Source organism: Pan paniscus, chromosome 14 (genome assembly GCF_029289425.2).
Source record: "Pan paniscus chromosome 14, NHGRI_mPanPan1-v2.0_pri, whole genome shotgun sequence".
In the NCBI taxonomy this organism is placed as follows: domain Eukaryota; kingdom Metazoa; phylum Chordata; class Mammalia; order Primates; family Hominidae; genus Pan; species Pan paniscus.
In genome coordinates, this window is record NC_073263.2 from 28601298 (window position 1) to 28623014 (window position 21717).

The 21717-nt window shown below is 41.7% G+C and overlaps 1 protein-coding gene across 3 annotated transcripts in view; it reads left to right on the forward strand.

The window, feature by feature from the left end:
* The window catches only part of MTUS2 (microtubule associated scaffold protein 2), a 680252-nt gene that overhangs the window by 186876 nt on the left and 471659 nt on the right, over nucleotides 1–21717 (forward strand). For all 3 annotated transcript variants that reach the window (XM_063595693.1, XM_034936505.3, XM_034936506.3), the window contains one exon: nucleotides 17740–20186. In XM_063595693.1, the coding sequence (XP_063451763.1) occupies nucleotides 17952–20186 (2235 nt within the window). In that variant the 5' untranslated portion in view covers nucleotides 17740–17951. Of the gene's footprint in view, nucleotides 1–17739; nucleotides 20187–21717 lie in introns of those variants that run through there.

The following is a 21717-nucleotide window of genomic DNA, read 5'->3' on the forward strand; positions in this document are numbered from 1 at the left end:
GCCATTCCACAGGCAACTGGACAATCTTTAAATCTGTGACTCTCTTCTGATGCTGCAATTTAAAGTAGCTCAGCTTTTCTTGGAAATCCTTCATCCATTGAACTCAGGGACAGGAGGGGATGTGGTCTCATCTGCCTGCTCAACCCCTGGTGAATCTGGGGTCTGCTGGTCTCTGAACACACAAGAAATATGTGTCTTTCCTCCCACTGATTCAGCTTCAAGTTCAGATGTCCTGTTATTTCAGCAAGAACATCCAATCTGTTGTGTTCCTAGGCATCCAATACAGTGATCCTCTTAGATTCCTTAAATTTAAAATTTCAATTTAAACTTGGAAAATCACAAGGTAGATTTTTTTAATGGGTTTGTAGCTTTAATCCTTCATTAAAATTATCTAAACCTTCACACTTTGCTATAGTTTTCTTTAATTGTATCATAAGAAAACAGTTGTTTTAAATTTTTAAATTTTTATTATAGTGATAAAAGGCTTATTATAAGAAATTGCAGTCCTCTGTCTGCCCACCCCTCCCATTTCAACTCCTACTCCCCAGAGGCAACAGATATCAAATAACTTCACTGATTCTTCTGATACCCAGGTCCACCATTCTAAGAAGATGCTCTGTTTCTATCTTTTGATTTCATCAATTTTGGATATTTATCTTCACAGCAGGGGAGAATTCAGATGTCTTACTGCGTATTCTTACTAAACATATCCCTTTCTTCAGACTTCCAAAATTTGGGTAAATTAGCAGTAACTATTTACTTTAACTGTGTGAGTCTACTTACATTTATTTGCATTTTCTTCTGCCTCCGCCACTCCTGAGACAGCAAGACCAACCCCTCCTCTTTCTCCTCCTCCTCAGCCTACTCAACGTGAAGATGACAAGGATGAAGACCTTTGTGATGATCCACTTCCATTTAATGAATAGTAAACATATTTTTTCTTCCTTGGGGTTTTCTTAATAACATTTTCTTTCCCTCTCGCTTTACTTTATTGTAATAACACAATATATAACGCACATACAAAATATATGGTTATCAACTGTTTATGTTATCCATAAGGCTTCTGCTCAGCAGCAGGCTATTAATAGTTAAGTTTTGGGGGAATCAAAAGTTATTTGTGGATTTTCAACAGCACAGGGTTGGTGCCCCTAACTCCCACGTTGTTCAGGCGTCAACCATATATGATTATTATTTGTAATTTGTTGATATTCTTATTAGTGTACCATGATGATCAGTTTCTTTTGTCATGAAACATCCCCCCCACTGGAGTTAGTAAATGCCACATGAGGCTGGTATTGCTAATTGCTGCCCAATAGCCATTTCCTCTTTCTCATTGCTGGCTGAACTCTGATTTTGTTGTGATGTTTGCCCCTTTGCCACTTGATTCAGTAACTCCTGATTGTGCCAAGTCAGTCACCAGAGCCCCATCTCCTGCCCTGAGGGGAAAAGCCTGCAGGGCTTTCCTCTGGAAGGTTTCTTTATCTTAGAGAGACAAACAAGGAAGAAACATCCTCTCTGTCACTCAGAGAAGAGTTCCAAAACCCCTTGGAACACTTAATAAATGCAATCATCCAAGCACCTCAGGACCATCAGTCACATTTTTCTCGCTGGATCTACTTTCCACCGCCTTCTGTCTTTCTGTTCCAATCTGAACTGGTTCATCTCTGGGCCTGGCCACCACCCATTTCCTTTTGGTTCATCTGTCCTGGCTCCCCTGTCTTCTTCATTTACATAGTCATTTTGCAGAAGCATATTCTTTAGAGGTTTGGGGAATATACATATATTTGAATTTTTGCATGTTTGAAAATGTATTTATTCTGTATTCACCCTTGATTTGATAGTTTAGCAAGATACAGAGTTCTAGGTGGAAATCGTTTTTTCTTGTGGTGTTACCAAATACTCGCTTTTACTGTTCAGAAATCCGTTGCCAGTGTGATTCCTTTTATATGTGATTTATTTTAAGTCTTTTGAGGATTTAGGGCTTTCCATTTGTTCCTAGGACACTGGAATTACTTGATGCTGTGCTTTGCATATTGTAATTTTTTTTCTAGACTTTTGGTGGGCCCTTTTAATTGGGAGACTTGTGTTTTTCAGTGTTGAGAATTTTCTTCTTTTGTTTCCCTGGTAATTTTCTCCTTTTGTTTTCTCCATTCTTCTTCTTCTTCTTCTTTTTTCTGTGTATCTGTTAGAATTTAGAGCTCCTAGGTTGATCATCTAATTATTTTATCTTTTCTCTCTTAGTTTCTTTTTTTGGTGGGGATTTCTAATTTCTGAGAGATTTCCTTGACTTTAATGCCTTCTTTGATTTTTACATTTTAATTGTCATATTTTTTATTTCTATAAGCACCTATTTATTCCCTGTCTCTTTCTATAGCACCCTATACTTGTTTTATGGACACTCTTATCTCTCTGAAAAAATTAATTAGAATTTAAAAATATTTTCTCCTGTCTTTCAAGTGGGGAATACACAATCTATGGTACAGCCATATAATGGAATACTACTCAGCAATAAAGAGGAACAAACTATTGGTACATGTGACAATATGGATGAACCTTGAATGCAATATGTATTGTACACTATTACTATTAACTATAATAAATATATCCAACTACTTTTATTAATGATATATCAATAATATTAATAATATAGTATAATATAATCTAGGTTTATCCATATTAAAAATGAAAGAAGCCAGACTTGAAAGGCTGCTTGTTGTTTGGTTATATTGATATGACATTGTGGAAAAGACAAAACTATAAGGATGGAGAATAGGTCATATTTGCTAGTGGCTCGGGGAGAATAGCTGATTACAAAGCGGTAACATGAGAGAAGTTTTTGGGGTTATCAACTGTTCTGTATCTTAACTGTGTTCATGGTTTCTCTGCGTATATGTCAAAACTTACAGAACTATAAACCAAAATGAATGAATATATTGTTGTGAATGAAAATCTTTTTAAAAGGTTTTCTTATGTTTTCTTTATTTTTTAGTGCCTTTTTTCATTTCAAGTCTTTCTTACATATTTGGTCATTTTTTGCTACTCATTCATATTTAAGAATCAGGCATTAAAAAGCTGATTGAAATCTAGGGCCACATATTATGTGTTGTATGCCTTTGCTCTAATAGGTGTTGAGAGTGTGGAGGATAAAAAGCTATAAAGGCCAGGCACGGTGGCTCACTCCTGTAATCCCAGCACTTTGGGAGGCTGAGGCAGACAGATCACAAAGTCAGGAGTTCGAGACCAGCCTGGCCAATATGGTGAAACCCCGTCTCTACTAAAAAATACAAAAATTAGCTGGGCATGGTGGCACGTGCCTGTAGTCCCAGTCACTCAGGAGGCTGAGGCAGGAGAATCGCTGGAACCCAGGAGGTGGAAGTTGCAGTGAGGTGAGATCGCACCACTGCACTCCAGCCTGGGCGACAGAGCAAGACTCCGTCTCAAAAAAAAAAAAAGCTATAAAATGCTTACTGACACACACATGCACACTTACAGTCACACGCAGAATGCTTCCTCTTTCCTAAATACATTATCTTTTTCTACTTTAATACCTCTTGAGTTTTGCTCTTCTTTTTCTTCTCTCTTTTCCTCCAGCCTCCTTGGCACCAAAATCTGGCTTTTGGTGGGGAATGGAGTCTTGGGATAATTTGTCCAGCATTACTTTATTCTTTTCACATTAATCAGAGGACTTACCATCTCAAGGGTCCCCCTTTCCTTGCCACTTTCCTAACACGTCCTTGGCCTACAGGGCTTTGGCCTTTTCTAGGCTAGGACCCCTTTCCTTCTTTCCTCTGGGGTTGAGAAGGCCACCACATGCGGACCACACTCTCAGCCTGTCCGTCTGCTTGGGAAGTTCTGTCCCCCTGCTGTGGGGAGGTTTTCTTCCTGTTTACTTGCTCTATCACAATCCCTGTCGACATCAGTGAGTGCTCCCATTGAGAGCTGAGAACTGTGTTGATCAGAAGTCCTGGTTTCTCCTACCCCGTCAGAGCTGTCCTCACACTTTAGTTAGAAAGACCACCTAACAGTAGACTTGAAACAGATTTCTCTGGTCAGGAGAAGGGGAGTCAGTGTATAGCTATGCTAGTCCCAGCAGTCAGATGGTGGAGGACTGTGTGGGCTGCTGCTGCGGTCCTGGAGAGCTGCCCCTGGGAGAGGTGCCCCTGGAGTCAGGAGCCTCCCTGGAAGCTGTCAGGACCACCTGCCAGAGAGGACACGTTAGCATCATTGCTCCCCTTCCCATGCCTAACACTTATGCATACATGTTGTACATGTAAGAGGATGTGACTTAATCACTAAACCGAATTGACTAATAAGCTTTTTAACTATTTTATTTAAAAAATAAGAAGCATGAGACCTATGGAATTTCTTTGAGCATCTTTGATTAAAATGGATGTGTTTGGGTATTTAACAGTAAATTTCTAAAGCGATTTTTAAATATTTAAAACATGCCTATGAAAATTCATACTTACTCAGGTTTGTGCTTTTGAGAATGTTTGATTTTTGTTGCTTTGAGAAATTGTCTATTCTGATAATGAAGATGTGTGAAGCCTAATCGCCATCCTGAAAATGCTAGCAAGACAGTTTTCCCCCCTTGCGTTATAGATTGGGTGCTATTCAAACACACATCAACATGCTACTCTTTTAAAAAATACTCTTAAATTTTTTTTGGAATATAAATATCTTTTACTATTTTTCTTCGATCTTTGGTGAAATATTGGAGGATTACTACAAGTTATCCAAAGCAATCTTATTCATTTATCTCAGTTGAACAGAAAAACCAGTCATTCTCCCCAGCATATATCATTTATTTTTCCTTCATGTTTCTGGGCTGAGTTGGTTCCTAACTGAATAATATGGTTTTTCCTTTTTAATTTATTTTCATTTCCTTATCTCTTCCTTAAATATATTCCAAGCCTGCTGATCCAAAATGCTTTCTTCATTACAAAGTCTAACTAATGAAAATATAGAGTCTTAGGACGGGCCCTGGAACATGAAAGTGTATACCTTTCCATTTAGTTGGAGGGTTTTGCACTCACCTGTGCAGTTTATTTAATTGCTTTCTGGTTGCATCATGGTGTCACATATTCAGCTTCATCCTTCTAGGGATCTAGTTCATTTGACAGAAGAAAGGATATGAGCTTCTGATGAAAGATAAAAGAAATTCACCTTCAGGATAAAAAGGAATTTGAAGGAGCCCTGTGTAAAGTGACCTGGTGCAGGCTTTTGAGCTGTAAGTGAACCTCACTTCACTCCTGATGATGTTAGAATGATGTATTTCTTCCTTTCAGATAGCAAACAACTCCTGAGGTTTATAGCCTGCAGTCCTGTAGATAAGGGAGGGTCCTGTGCCACCTCCATCCATTCCGTGAGTCTAAGGCGTATGGAAGAGAGTCAAGGGCGTGCAGCTCAAGCGTGCCTCCTGCTCTGAAGTAAACCCATGTGGCGAAGCTTGGTGGAGAGTGGCCTAGCAGAGGAGCTTGAGTAACTGCCCGTGCTGCCCTTTCAGTTTGCACCAACCAGACTCACGCCCACTCCCGGGAATCAGCTGCCCTCCCTGGAATTAGCTTTTCTCCCCACCTACTCAGGTGGATTTTGGGATTCTCCGGCAGCTACTCAGTCCAGCGTGTCCACATTGCAGAGGAGAATAAGGCCATCGGATTTGTGGTAGGAAGGAAGAAGTGGAGAGGGTTTGTTGGGAATATTCATATAAGGTGTTTGTGGTTAGAAATTAGGAAGGGAATAAATTAGTGAAATATTACAGTGCTATATTAATAGGTGACTACTTAGATATGCTAAAAGAGTGGGTCCAGCCCGGGCGGGGTGGCTCACACCTGTAATCCCAGCACTTTGGGAGGCCGAGGCGGGCGGATCACGAGGTCAGGAGATTGAGACCATCCTGGCTAACACGGTGAAACCCCCATCTCCACTAAAAATACAAAAAATTAGCCGGGCATGGTGGTGGGCGCCTGTAGTCCCAGCTACTCGGGAGGCTGAGGCAGGAGAATGGCGTGAACCCGGGAGGCAGAGGTTGCAGTGAGCCGATATCGCACCACTGCATTCCAGCCTGGGTGACAGAGCGAGACTACATCTCAATAAAAAAAAAAAGAGTGGGTCCAACCTCAGTTGCGTTCAGGTGCCAGGCAGGTAGCAGAGGCTATGAAGCAACCAGGTGTGAGTTACTAGGCCAAGTAGCCACTGCAGAAGGGAAAAGTGTGTGCCCTGCAAACATACACTTGAATTCCATTTTTAAAAGCACTGTTGCCTACTCCTGTGACAAGACAACAAAAACCTTGTGTCATTCAGCTCTTGAGATGCCAGTTGAAATGCCTATAGGAAAAATACATTGTCTTTTCTGTGATTCAGGGTGTTTCCTTTTCTCTTCGTTTGGAGTCCGTGTCTCCTTTTTTCAGTCTTCTGTTAATGAGCACAAGCACATAACATTGGTATTGGAGCAGTTTGGATCTTATCTGTTATTTTGTAGATGGCATATTAATCTTCAATATGTTGGCTTTTCAAACCTGTCTCATGAAGTAATGGCAGAGAATTTGTCACCGACTCTTGGTGGTCAAAGCCAGTGTTCTTGTTGCCATTTGAAGCTGCCAGTGTTTTAAACTAAATTTAAAAAAATTGCCTTCCTTCACCAGAACAGATAACGCTCAGTTTTTCTGGTAAGCAGATAGGGTTGCAGATAATTAAAGTCCATAGATCAATCCCATGCTTTATTTTAGGTATTATTTTACCCTCTTTCCTTTTTTAGAGCAAACAGTGTTTGACAGATTTGAGTTTCCCAGTGGCTTCTTTTCTTTAGAACTTCACCACCGGGCAATAACAAGGAACTAAAAAGGAAATGGGTAGCTAGGGTTAAAGGGGACATGTAACTCTGGCATCACTTACAAATCCTGTACTCAGACCTTGAATGATACAGCCCTTCCATGTGTGTGGGTGGCTGCAGGCCAGCCTGATACTTTGTTAAACTATCCACACACACACGCACACACACACACATATACGTGCACAGACACACACATACCTACATTGCAGGAAGACGCAAAGATCTCATTTCCCCACCCCTTCAATTGGAATTTCTGTCTTTTTCTTACCATTACATGGTACTTCATATTTCTATTTAATGGCATATTTTATTATACCCTGTCTAGCTTTTATTAGTGATTAGCTATATGTACGTCATATCATTTTCCCTCAGGAGATAGCAATTTCTCCAAGGATTAGGACCCTTCTCTTTATCTTTCATTTCCTATTGCTCCTTACACTGTGTGTTTTAAGCCATTCGATGCTCAGTAAATCAGGTCCATCTCAGAGCCGTTGCGTTGCTTTTCTCGCCTCCCTAACCCAGGAGGCCTTGTTCCACACAGGCTGCAGTCTGTGAAGGGGAATAAGCAGCAGACTGGGGCTGAGGAGCCAGGCCCCACCCTGCTGTGACAGGGCCTACCTGTGGGACTTTGAGTAATTCACACAGTTGCTCAAGACTGTGGTTTCCTCATTTATAAAACAAGAGGGCTGAACTAATAATATCTGTTTCTTCTCACTTCTAACATTCAATGATTAATATACTCTTAGCAAGACATGACCCAGAAAGCTAAATAAATTAGGAAAGCTTAATGATGACACCATACTAATTCATTCAACAGATATTTATTGAGTGCCTGCAGTGTATGGAGTACTAGCCTGGTCACTGGGATCTGTGGTGAGCAGGACTTACCATCCTTACCTTTATTCTATTGGGAGAGGAAGAAAATGAACCAATAAACAAACACATAATAGCTGTTAAAGGCTGGGAAAAAATGACAAGGGGCTTTGACTGAGGGTAGAGGAGGACCATCCAGGAAAGCCCCTCCTCAGAAGGGCTAAAATGTTAGAGTCGGGGGAGTCAGGCATGGCACATGCAGAGCTGTGTCGACAGCAAGGCAAAGGTGGCTAGAGCTGAGAGTGAGGGAAGTTTCACAGTGCCATGCAGGCCAGGTTAAGGCTGCCAGTGGAGATTTTGTAGCCAAAACATAACCTGATCTGATTAACCTGTCAAGATGTTCCCCTCGCTGCCATGTACAGGGAGAATGGCTCTTTAGAGAAGCAAGAGCAAAGTCCGGGAGCATAGTAGGAGATGTGTGGCTTCCATGGGAGATGCATTCTGCATGGACTCCTCTTTCTCCACAGAAAGGAACAAACCACTGATGGACACAGTGCCCGGGATGACTCCCAGGTGCACTGTGCTAGGGGAAAGAAGCTAGACCCAGAGGCCACCCACTTGCTGTATGGTTACATTTAAGCGACATTCTGGAAAAGCAACGTTGGAGAAACAGAAATCAGATCATTGGTTGCTGTGGGTTGGAGGACTGTTTGGAGATGATAGAACTATAATTGAGGTGGTGGGAGTTGCAAGACTGTGTGCCAAAACTCGCAAAACTGTACAGTAAAAATGGTGATAACTGTGTGTAAATTATACTTTAGTAAAAAGCAGAATAACATCCTGAGCAAGAAAAAAATGTTCCAATTTGAATGATGGTCATTCTAATTAGGTGCTCTGATCATTCTAATTAGGAAGACTTTTTCAAGAAAAGGGATGGAGCGGGACGTGGGGAAATGGAGGGATAGAATGAAGAGTGGCATGTTTTTCTCTTGAGGGTAGTAGGTATTTATTCAACAAATAATTACAGAGTACTCATTCTGTGCCAGGCGCTGCTAGGCACTGGAAAAGTACTTGCAAATGAAACAAAAACCCATGTTGGAGCTTAAGAGTTCTGTATGAAGATGCAAATGTGCATACCCATTAACACAGGCATTTTGCCTTTAGGAATTTATCTGAAGGAAGTAAAGGGTGCCATAAAGTTGTGCATTCACTGATTTTCTGTGAAAAGTTATTTAACAAGACAAAAACTGAACACAACCTAAACTCTAACAATAAGGGGAACTGGTGAATAGATTATAGTGTAATTGATTATTAAACATGATGAAGTATTTATTACATGTATTTATCTGGGAGGAAGAACATGACATGCAAAGTGAAAAATTGGGGTTATAGAACTCATTCCATGTGTATAAAAACAAAAAATCAAAAATACTATATTTTTACTTTTTCTTTTTTTTATATCTAATGAAGAGTCCTTCTTCTTCTTCTTCTTCTTCTTCTTCTTCTTCTTCTTCTTCTTCTTCTTCTTTCTTCTTTCTTCTTTCTTCTTTCTTCTTCTTCTTCTTCTTCTTTTTTTTAGACGAAGTCTCGCTCTGTCTCCCAGGCTGGAGTGCAATGGTGCCATCTCGGCCCAGTGCAACCTCCGCCTCCTGGGTTCAAGCGATTCTCCTACCTCAGCCTCCTGAGTAGCTGGGATTACAGGTGCGCGCCACCACACCCAGCTAATTTTTGTATTTTTAGTAGAGATGGGGTTTCACCATGCTTGTCAGGCTGGTCTCAAATTCCTGACCTCATGATCCACCCACCTCAGCCTCCCAAGGTGCTGGGATTACAGGTATGAGCCACCATGCCCGGCCAATTCATTTCTTTTATAATTGGCAATGTAAGTAGTTCCACTTTGGAAAAATATCATCCAAGATAAAAACAAAACAAAATAAACATTAAGCACAATAGGCAAGGAATGAATGCTCTTTATTTTCTGGGTGGAATTCTCCCCTGGAAAGGAGTTTTTTTTTTTTTTTTTAAGGGTATGCTTGAAATGCTTTTTGTTGGCAAATGTGAATGAAACTTCTTTTGGAGAAACATGCAGCATTTTTATTGGGGGAGATTTTAAATATCAATGAACATAGTATTTTGTTTAAATATCACCTTGGTCTAAACTAAGAAAAACCGTTACCCCCTTTCCTGGTCCTCTGTAGAGGGGAAATAGCAGCATTTCATTTATGTATATATTCTTCCTACTCATGTATATATTCTTCTTTACTCTTTCTACTCTACTCTTCTTTACTACTTTCTACTCATTTTTTGTAAAATAAAAATAAAATAGCCTCTGCTACCTCAATAAAAAAGATATTCTGAACACAGTCCTGTTTATATATTAGAATAAAATGCGATATGCTACCCATGTTATGTACATAAGATAAAGAGAACAAAGCAGGCTCCAGAGAGCTATTATATTTTGTGTTATGTGACACCATACATAGCTGCAGAGTCCCTGAATATGTATTTTAACATCTCCCAAAGAATAATTCAGTTTTTAACCATATTGTAAGGACACTGTACTCGTAAGTTTCATTTAGTGTGCAGAGCATCAAGTGTTGGATTATAATTATGCCTGTTGAGAATAAACATACCCAACATTATGAAATAAGACCAAGAACCTGAATGTTCCTAAGTAATTACAACTGCAGAAAACATGGAGGTATTACCAGGAGACTTTCAGATGAATACATTGACTTGTACATAAATATGTAACTACATATACAATTATCCTATTAAATGTGGCAAAACACTATAGGCACCAAATACGTACCCAGTAGAGATGCCAACTAAACTTTGAAAGCTAGGATTTTGAATTTTTTTGCATTGTTATATTTACCCTTGAATTTTGGGTTCATATTCTGTTCATTTTTCTGTATCCTAAAGTTCTACAGGGTAACTTATTGCATGGCAGGAGCTGTAGTTGGAGCTCCTTTGGCAAATAAGTTTTATGAAGTCAGATGAACTTGCATTTACATTCAGAGGCATGGTGGTTGAATGTAGATATGAAAATTCACTACTGATAAAGCATTACCCAGCAGACCTGGCAGCTAAGGAGAGCTGTACAACCGTACTTCTCAATCTTTCGAAACCCATGCCTCCTTTTAATAACTTAAACATCCCCCAAATTTTCTTCAGTTTATTTTCAAAGTAAAGTATTATGACAAATACAAATCAAACTGATGATCAGAATATACTTCTCTGTCTACTCTTACTTGGATATTCTGATATGGCCCTCTTGGGAGGACGTCTAACCAGTTGCTCAGTTGGGAAGGGTGGCTTTACAATTTTCGTCTTGAAAGATTGAAAAAAAAAAAAAGGACTCACATTGTAGTGAACATTTCACCTTTTTGAGCTGAGGTTAGGATGAGATTACCTCATCTGGAGTGCCTACTATGTGCAAAGTGCTGTCCCAGAAATTACATAGCAAACAGAAGTGCCTGTGGTATTAACCTTCAGCTTAGCGAGCTCATAATTTCATAAAGGGAATAAGACACATGTAACGATAATAATGAGTCACATATAACTGTAATAAAAAGACACTTAACTATTTTAGATGTACGTGGCTATGATTAAAAAGCATGATATGACAGTTCCAAAAGGAAAGATCTGTGGATTCAGGACACAGAGAGAAAATACCTAGTTCCACCTCTACCTTTTTGGTGGGGGAAGGGAGGAGAGGAGAGAATTTAGGAAAGGTTTCATGAAGTAGGTGGCCTTTGAGCTGGACTTTGATGCTTAGAGTCTGCAGCTCTTGGGTAGGAGGATGATTTTACAGGGCAAATGTACTTTAAGTAGAAGAGTAAAGGGGATTAAATCTGGAAACATGTAGGCCCAGTGCTCATTGGACCTTGAATGTCAAGCCGAGAGGTGTCACTTTAGCCTGTCATTGGGCTGGGCCACTCAGGGTGATATTCTTGGATGGCACCGTGGTGGATCCAGTGAGTTTCCCTTCATTCAGGAATGCCTTTCATGCTGTATTGCACCCAAAAAAACATGGGTCACTGGAAATCAAAGCCTAAAATGGATGAAGAAATTCTACATGAGTGTGTAGATGCTATCATTTCACTTCATGATTTCATGATTTAGAAATGTATGTGCATTTGGCTGGGCCCAGTGGCTCATGCCTGTAATCCCAGCACTTTGGGAGGCCAAGGTGGATGGATCACCTGAGGTCAGCCTGGCCATCATGGTGAAACCCCATCTCTACTAAAATACAAAAATTAGCTGGGCGTGGTGGCGTGCGCCTGTAATCCCAGCTACTCAGGAGGTTGAGGCAGGGTAACTGCTTGAGCCCAGGAGGCGGAGGTTACAGTGAGCTGAGCTCACACCACTGCACTCCAGCCTGGGTGACAGAGTGAGATTCGGTCTCCAGCCCCTCCCCCCGCCCCCGCCCCCGCCCCCCGCAAAAACAAAAAAAAAGAAAAAAGAAAAAAAAGAAAAAGAAATGTATGTGTATTCACAAACCATTATCAGAGATTGTGAGCTCAGGAGAGCTGAAGATGTGCCTGATTATGAAAGATAGGCAGATACAATTTTGTTTTGAACAAGGAGAGCATGTGATACTCTGGCTTCATGCTAGCAACCCTGATGCTGAGCCTTAGGTTTTTTAAAGCATTGATAATTGGTGAGTTATGAGTACTATGAAAAATAAACAATGGCCCTTACACAACTGTAGGTTACTGTGTAGGACCGGTCATGGTACTTCAGCCTCATTTTCTTGTCTTTCTTCACTTTCATTTTCTTTATTTTTTCATGAGAGGCAACATTACAATTACTAACATTTCAGCGTCATGATTGACAGAGTTTCTTATGATGCTCTCGTGGACAAGATGGGGGCACACACAGTGGCTGCAGGGACTGGTGGGCAGAGGGGTGCCTGAGGAGTGCTGATCAGATAAGCATTGCGGGATCACATCCTTTTGGCACCGGGGGCTGCTGTTTTGTCCCCTGCTGTGTTCTGCTAACATTGGTGTCAATGAATGACACCAATGAGTGATTTATCAGTGAATTATCAATGAATGATAATGCAGAAGGAACTCTTAGCTTTTCCACGATAGTATGGGAACAAGAATGGATTGCAGATATTTTCGATGAAAAATTAAGGATGGGCTCCACAAGTTTTAAAAGGATAGAATGATGCATTGAGACCAGCAAGGTGATGTTTGAGAAGTATATTTTTATGGTCCCACCCATGGGTGCTAAAGCCAGTTACAGATGTCTCGGATTGAGTCAGTGAAGTTTAGGACAACTTATATGGTACTTTGGTGTTTTAATTAATGATGTGGAACTAGAGGGTGATTTATATGTCCATGAGGAGGTCACTCTTAGAATGCGTGGTTAGAAGTAGAAGAGAATGGAAGGCTTGCTTTCTTATGACTCTAGATGGTGCAGTTAGAATTGAAGTATTGTGCATAGCTCTGGTCACCTTGTTTAGGAGGGACTTCAGTTTCCCTGGTGCTACACGGTGTACTTAGAGGACAGCTGTTTGGATGGTGGGAGTTTTCAAAAGCTAATCCCACAGTTGGGAGAATCTGAGTTCTTGGGAGGAAGGGAGCATATAGCTCTTTGTAAATACCTGAAAGGTCATCTGGTGGAAGAATTGCCTCATTCTGCTGTAGAGAGGCAGAGCTTGCCAACAGAGACCCTGCCCAGATGTGTGGTGATTTTTCTGGCCCTAGAACCAGGGGAAGCCACTTAGAAGACTCTTAAGCATCAGGTAGGTTATAAGCCTAGATCTTTACATTCCTTTCAAACTAGTACTGAACTAATTGATTTTTTTCAAGATAAAATATCAATTACTTCTAAGGCCATCATTGTTAACTTTTTGTAATAATAGATCTGAGGCATATGAAAGTTACATGTCTGACTCTGGGAAAATGCACCTCAACTAGGGGTTTGTACCATTGGTTGACCTATTTGCATATTTTATTTAATCACACACAGTCTTGTATTATGTACAAGTTTGAACTTCTATGATCATGTTATATATTCTGTGAAAACGTTCGTCTTAGTAGAAGGCCTTGGATTGAAATTTAGATCCGGACAGAAATTCGTGTTTGTGTTTACTTTGCCGCTGTCTTATGGCAGGATGAGGGAGCTGGAGTGAGGGAGACGCGTGAGGCCACATAAGGAGGAGGGAAGCTGACAGGAAACATGACTTCCTGTATATAATTTTGCCTGATAAAATTGAAGAAAGTTTTTAAATTTGCTTTTCCTGTCTTATGTGAACTTCTACGTGTTGGTTTCTGGTTTTGTTTTTCTATTCTTGTTCTTACAATAGTGTGTTTTCCTTTTGTTCTTCCTGTGTGGTGTATGATTCCATTCATGGGCAGCTTTTCTTCTTTACAGCTTCTGCTTTCTAAATGTGTCCCAGCTCTGCCACTCATGAGCTGTGTGACCTTGGGAATGTTACCTTCTCTGTGCTTTCATTTCCTTACCAGGACGTGGGAAAAAAAAAAAGCAAGGGGATGTGAAGACCTGTCTCTGGAGGCCTGCTATAAATATTATTAAGTGTCCTAACTTAAATTAAAATTGAATATTAAACACTTGTAATTGTGTAATTTTAATTTAAAATTAAATTTTAGGCCAGGTGCTGTGACTCATGCCTGTAATCCTGGCACTTTGGGAGGCCAAGATAGGAGGATCACTTGAGGCCAGGAGTTTGAGACTAGTCTGGTCAATGTATCGAGACCCTATCTCTACAAAAAATTAAAAAATTAGCCAGATGTGGTGGTGTGCACCTGGAGTGCCAGCTGCTTGGGAGGCTGACCCAGGAGGATCTCTGGAGCCCAGGAGTTCATGGTTGTGGTGAGCTATGAACGTGCTACTGCACTCCAGCCTCGGCAACAGAATGAGATACTGTCTCAATTTTTTAAACAAATTTGTATAATGGCCGAGAAAATACTGGGCCCCTAGGAGGTTCCACCTTTCTTTCTGTCCCCTTACCAGTGAGTACCAGTTGTTTACTGACAAAGATAAAGAACATTTATGATGTAGTTCCTTAAAAATTAAAATACAACTCTTTCTAGCATGACATTGGTTTTATATTTCTTTGTCACTTTCTTGCAATCATGTTACATGTTGTGGACTTTGGTACTTTGTTTTTGTTTGTCTCTGCTGAGCAAAGTTTCTTTCTTTCTCCCAGCTTCAACAATTCAAACCGAAGAGGGCTCTTGGCTGCATATTTATACTTCTGCCCACAGAAAATTAGAGGCAGTTCCCTTCTGTGGACGGCCTATATTTATGAACTTTCTTGCCCTTCTTGACTTTGCAAGATACCTGTTTCTCATCCCAGAGAGCACAGCATTCTTTTAAACTGTGATCTTATTGATTTGCCTACATGCTTTTTGTATTTGTGCTTAGAGAACATGTGTATCTTCAAGGGAAACGCTTTTAAAATTGAATAAACAAAGACACAAGGGTTTGTTGAGAATCCCCTCTGTGTCAGGAAATGAAGACTGTGATCAGGGTATGAGCAACTTGGTTGAGGGCTATATTGGGGTCAGGCTGCACCAGGGGGTGCTACTGGCTTAGTGGAGATAAGGCTGGTAGAAGATGGAGAAGGAGAAAAAGCATGAGAGCGGGGAGGATGAGGACAGTGAGGGAGTCGTGGAAAGAACAGAAGAGCAGTGTGGTAGGGAAATGCAAGCGCACATGCACATGTATGACTCTGTATTTTCCCATGATCATGCAAACATGGGGAAAGAAATGGAAAGATCTAGATGTTAATGTGTCTTGGGGTATGGGCTAGAAGAGGCAAATTTTAAAAAAATGGAACAAAAACCAGCTTATAGGAAATGATCTTATGTATGTAAAAAAGTTTACATGCTTATGTATAGACGCAAAAGAAAAGAGATCTCTAAGTTGGAAACACAGAGGGCTTCAGTGAGGAGGAGCATGAGGATGGTTGCAAGGTGTCCTTGGGTTGGGTGATGGGCTGTCACGTGTTATATTATTTTGCTTTGTAACATATACATTTTATTAAATAGAGATAGGGTTTTGCTGTGTTGCCAAGGCTGGCCTCAAGTGATCCTCCCACCTCAGGCTCCCAAAGCGTTGGGATTACAGGTGTGAGCTACTGTGTCCAGCCCTCATATTCTTTTTAATATATGAAACAACATATTAACAGGGATAAAGGGAAAACAAGTGGGTGGCCACGTTGCCATGTAACCTGTTTCAGGAGAAACATAACAGTAGCCTCACATGTGGTGTGCACGTGTGCTTGCACATTCTTGATGAATGAGGAGGAAAGTGTGGAAGGCTTCAAGTCTCCACTGGGGGAATTGGTGATGGGGCAGAACCTTGTTGCTGTTAAAATCCCCTATCCCCAGTGCCTAATAAAATGCACTCATAGTAGTGGATGAAACAATGTCAACTTTGAATAGAATGGTTTAATGGTGATCTGTGAGTCTACTTTAACAGAAAAGCATATCCTGTGTAGATTTTAAACTCTTTGGGGGCAGAAATAACGCTGATCTTCCTCATCATTCATTTGGACATTTATTCATTCATTTGTGCTGCAAATACATAATACGTGCCTAATATGTATGCCAGGTATTAGACAATATTTATTTTCAGTGTCTAGCAAATCTGAAAGTCTTTTTTTAATTCTTCAAAGTGAAAATACAGGATACTAGAAATCCATCATTATAGGATGACCTAGTGAGGAACGCTTCCTGGAGGAAGTGGTAGTTATGTTGCATATTGAAGGATGCAAAGGACTTGTAAGATGAGGTTGGGGGAGGGTTCCATGCAGATGGAAGAGTATGCGCAAAGGCCCTGAGGCAGAGAGTAATGAACATGGTACTGTGAGGAATGAGGCCAATGTGGCTGCAGCTTGCAGAGCAGAGGGTGAGGTGGGGTTGAGGCCAGAAAGGTGTTCAGGGCCTGATCATGCAGGCCTCGAAGGCCAGAGTAAAGCATTTCCCCCAAGTTTTTATTTTGGAAAATTTCAAACCTATAGAAAAGTTGCAGATGTAATAGAATTATTACCTAGATTTTCAAATGGTTGACTTTTGCCAGTTTCTCTCTTTTACTCTTTCTCCTTCTCATATGCACACACACATACATACACGTTTTTCTTGGTCGAATCATTTGAGAATAAGTTAGAAAAATCATGACATACTACCTCTGAATTCTAAAGCATGTATATTTCAAGAACCAAATTAATCTCTGGCATAATTATAGCACGATTACACACCCAAGAAAATTAATTATAAAATACCTGTACCTTATATACAGTCCATATTTAAATCTCTAATTGTCCTAATAATATCCTTTGCTAACATGTTTTGAAAATCCAGGCTCTGCTGACATTTTTTGGGACCAGTTAGGCCAGTTATTTTGTAATACATACCTCAATTTAAATTTGCCAGATTATTGTCTCATGGTTAAATTCTGGTTGAACATTAACTACTGCATAGGTGATGTGTGGCCCTGAGAACTAACTAATATCAGGAGTCCGTAATGTCAGTTTCATTACTAGTGATGTTAAATTTGATCACGTGGTTAATGTGGTGTCTACCAGATCTCTCCATTGTAAAGATAAAATTTTCGTTTTGTAAGAAATAAAGTAGCCTGGGGGAAGATACTTTAAGCATCTATGAATATCTTGTTCTCCAACAATCTTTTACCCAATGTTTGTACCTTTGGCATCCCTTGTGTAAGATAATTATGAATGTAGCGATTGCAAAATAGTGATTTTTCAAATTCTATAATTTTTTTCTACATTCGTTGATATTCTTCTGTAAAGAAGAGCCTTTACTTCTCCCCCATCCTTTTAAATCAGTATCAGTATAGACTTGTGGATGTTTAAAATTTAGATTTAAGATCTCACATGCATTTATAATCCATTTCTAACATTAAACATTTTGATGTTTAATTTTTGTCCGTATTTGGCCAGGAGGAGCCCTGATCAGAAAGGTTTTTGAGAAAACTATTGATTGAATGAAATAATAGTATAGAAATGACAAATAAATCTGTGTTTACCACTTTTTTCTCCTGAGAAGTTCTATTTGTCAATCTAATGTGAATGTATTTTTATTTCTCTCTAGGTCTCATGGACTGATTGGCTCTCATTCAGCAGGAACCTAACAGATAAGTCTTCCTGCTGTATATCAAGACAATGCTTGGTTTTCAAGCTGTTCTGAGAATGATTAAAGCAGCGTCGCAAGGTGACATTGTCAGGGGAGAACAAGCAGCTTGAGAATTTCCTCTTAATCTGATTGCAGCTTGAAGGCAGCCCATTTCCATTAAGTAGGACTGCATGGCAAGCAGCCCCACCAAAGGGTTGACAATGAGCGTCCCAGTGGCTCCTAAGAAATCATGTTACACTCAGCTGCGGGACAACAGAAATGCAGCAAGAAATAATAATGAGAGCATCTTAAGTCTGGGAGATACGAATGCCAATCAAATCATGTTGGAGGTCAGCTCCTCTCATGACGAGTCCAAGACATGTGACCTGGGAGATGAAATTGGAAATACAAATTCAAGTGAGCCAGAAAACCGTACCCATTTCCATAAGGAATTTCACCAACTTCAGGGCTTTGGGAAAGGCTCTCAGGCTGGCTCTGCCAGCCTGAAAGATTTTAGACTTTCTTCAACCATTCAGAGGGAACTCAATGAAGAGCACACAGTGGAGAGAGGCACAGATAGCCTGCAGACCCCGCGGAGTATTCAGGGACCAAGTCTGTCGAGTTGGAGGAATGTGATGAGTGAGGCCAGTCTAGACGTTTTGGCTAAAAGGGATGCTGAAATTCCCCGGCATGTTCCCAAGGATAAATTGGCAAAGACCCTTGACAATGAGGAACTGAGGAGGCATTCTTTGGAAAGAGCAAGCAGCTCTGTAGCTGCAGTCGGGAGCCTGACTCCGCAGCATCCACAGCCTCTGTCCCTCGACTCCCGGGAAGCACGGGGTCAGATACCTGGGGGTGGGGAGGGGCCACAGAAGACATTGCCAGACCACGCTGTCCTGGCAGCTTTCCCTGCAACTGACAGTACCTCAGAGGGAAAGAGTGTGCGTCAACCTAAACCATCTACCTCAGAAAGCAAGCAGAGCACTCCCTCAGAGACCCAAACAGTGGGGGCACATGTACTGCAGGTGTGCATTGAGCACACATCACATTCCGCCCATCCAGAGCCTGCTCTGAATTTGACTTTGGCATCGAAGGAAATCCCAAGTAAGCCGGAAGCACAATTAGGTCAGGGAAAGGGAGAGGCCAAGCTGGATCTGAAATATGTTCCTCCCAGGAGAGTTGAACAGGAGGGAAAGGCAGCCCAGGAAGGGTATCTGGGATGCCACAAGGAAGAGAATCTGTCAGCCTTGGAGGGAAGGGATCCATGTGGGGAAACACACCCGGAAGCCACCGATGCACTTGGCCATCTGCTGAACAGTGACCTCCACCACCTTGGGGTGGGAAGAGGCAACTGTGAAGAGAAGAGAGGAGTCAACCCAGGGGAGCAGGATTCTCTCCACACCACCCCCAAACAGGGATCTGCTTCCTTAGGAGGGGCTGATAATCAGCCCACTGGCAAAATTTCACCATGTGCAGGTGAGAAGTTGGGTGAAAGGACATCCAGCAGCTTTTCATCAGGTGACAGTCATGTGGCTTTTATTCCTAATAATCTGACTGACAGCAAGCCTTTGGATGTCATTGAGGAGGAAAGGCGGTTGGGCAGTGGGAATAAGGACAGTGTTATGGTTTTGGCGTTCAATCCTTCTGTTGGAGAGAACAACACGGAGGTGCCTGAGCCCCTGGACCCTCAAAGTGGCCGCTCAGAAGCACGGGAAAGCAAAGAGGTCACCACATCTGTTGCTGAAAACAGGAACCTTCTAGAGAATGCAGATAAGATTGAAAGCACCTCAGCAAGAGCAGATTCAGTTCTCAATATTCCAGCACCCCTCCACCCAGAGACAACTGTGAACATGACCTACCAGCCTACAACACCCAGTAGCAGTTTTCAGGATGTTAGCGTGTTCGGTATGGATGCGGGGTCCCCCTTGGTAGTTCCACCCCCTACTGATAGTGCACGCTTGTTGAACACGTCCCCCAAAGTGCCTGACAAGAACACCTGCCCCAGTGGGATCCCCAAGCCTGTCTTCACACATTCCAAGGACACACCTTCCTCGCAGGAGGGAATAGAGAACTATCAGGTTGAAAAAACAGAGGAGAGGACAGAAACCAAGCCCATCATTATGCCCAAGCCCAAGCATGTGAGGCCCAAGATCATCACCTACATCAGGAGGAACCCCCAGGCCCTGGGCCAGGTGGACGCCTCGCTGGTTCCAGTGGGGCTTCCATATGCCCCGCCCACATGTACCATGCCTCTTCCCCATGAAGAGAAGGCAGCAGGTGGTGACCTGAAGCCATCTGCCAACCTCTATGAGAAATTCAAGCCAGACCTGCAGAAGCCAAGGGTCTTCAGTTCCGGATTGATGGTGTCTGGAATCAAGCCCCCAGGACATCCTTTCAGTCAAATGAGTGAAAAGTTTTTGCAGGAGGTAAGAGAATGTCATTATGATATGGTCTGTAAGTTGACTGTCCCAATATCTGTGACATATTTTCAATGAGTTATGAAAGTAAAATGTCCTCTTTAAGTGAATTACAGATTTTCATGGATACACTTGTGAAGAAACGGAGTTTTTGACTAGAGGAGATTATCTAGAGAAATGACCATTTTTAACTAGAAGAGTCTGATTATCTTAATAAGATGTACCCAATATCTAAGGAGACACATTTAAATTTCACTTGCTATAATTCATATGAAATTAGATGAGTATGCCTTAAATAGGCTTCCATGTTTAAATAAGTGAATATAATATAATATAAGCCAGGTTAAAGGAAGAAAGAATGCAGAATTACTGTGTTCTTCAAATAGATCAGACTCATTCCTCAATGGGGAGTATTTTCTACCTGGGAGTATCTCTTATTCGCATGCGTGAAGAACAGCAAATGAGCAGAAAACGGTGTGTTAGGCATGGACTCTTTCTTTAAAATAAAAATAATAATTACAACTAACATATAATTGAGGGCCAGCTCTGCACTGGGCCCATATAATACAGCGTTTGATCTTTGTTAATCTTCACTAATCCTTGCAGTAATTCCCTGAGGGTTGGTATTGCAGTTTTTTGTTTGTTTATGTTTTTTTTGGCTTTTTCTTTGTTTTTGAGATGAAGTCTCGCTCTGTCACCCAGGCTTGAGTACAGTGGCGTGATCTCGGCTTACTGGAAACTCCACTTTCTGGGTTCACGCCATCCTCCTGCCTCAGCTTCCCTAGTACCTGGGACTACAGGCGCCCGCCACCGCGCCCGGCTACTTTTTTGTATTTTTAGTAGAGATGGGGTTTCACCGTGGTCTTGATCTCCTGACCTCATGATCCGCCCACCTCGGCCTCCCAAAGTGCTGGGATTACAGGCGTGAGCCACCGCACCCAGCCGGTATTGCAGTTTTTATCACCGTATAGATACAGAGACAGACAGAGAGCTTTAAGTCACCCACCACAAAGGAAGGAGAGCTCGGAGAGTCTCATTCAGGCCTGTGCAGTTTCAGACTGCACTATGCTGTCCTTTTTAGCTATGGTGAGTCATCCTTCGAGACTTCAGAACTAAGATTTGTCTCCTGAAGGAGTCTCTTCATGACAGCTGAGTGATCAGTTAAAAGTAAGGCAGGAGCCAAGGACAGCGGCTCACACCTGTATTCCCAGCATTTGGGAAGCCGAGATGGGCAGATCACAAGGTCAGGAGATCGAGACCATCCTGGCCAACATGGTGAAACCCCGTCTCTACTAAAAATACAAAAACTAGCTGGGTGTGGTGGCGTGTGCCTGTAGTCCCAGGAACTGGGGAGGCTGAGGCAGGAGAATTGCTTGAACCCAGGATGTGGAGGTTGCAGTGAGCTGAGACCACGCCACTGCACTTCAGCCTGGCAACAAAGCGCGACTCAGTCTCAAAAACAAAGGGCAGGATGAGATCATCCTGTCTCTAACACCTTCCAGGGCTGCCCAGGTTGCTTGGAACACAAGCTGGAGCCTGT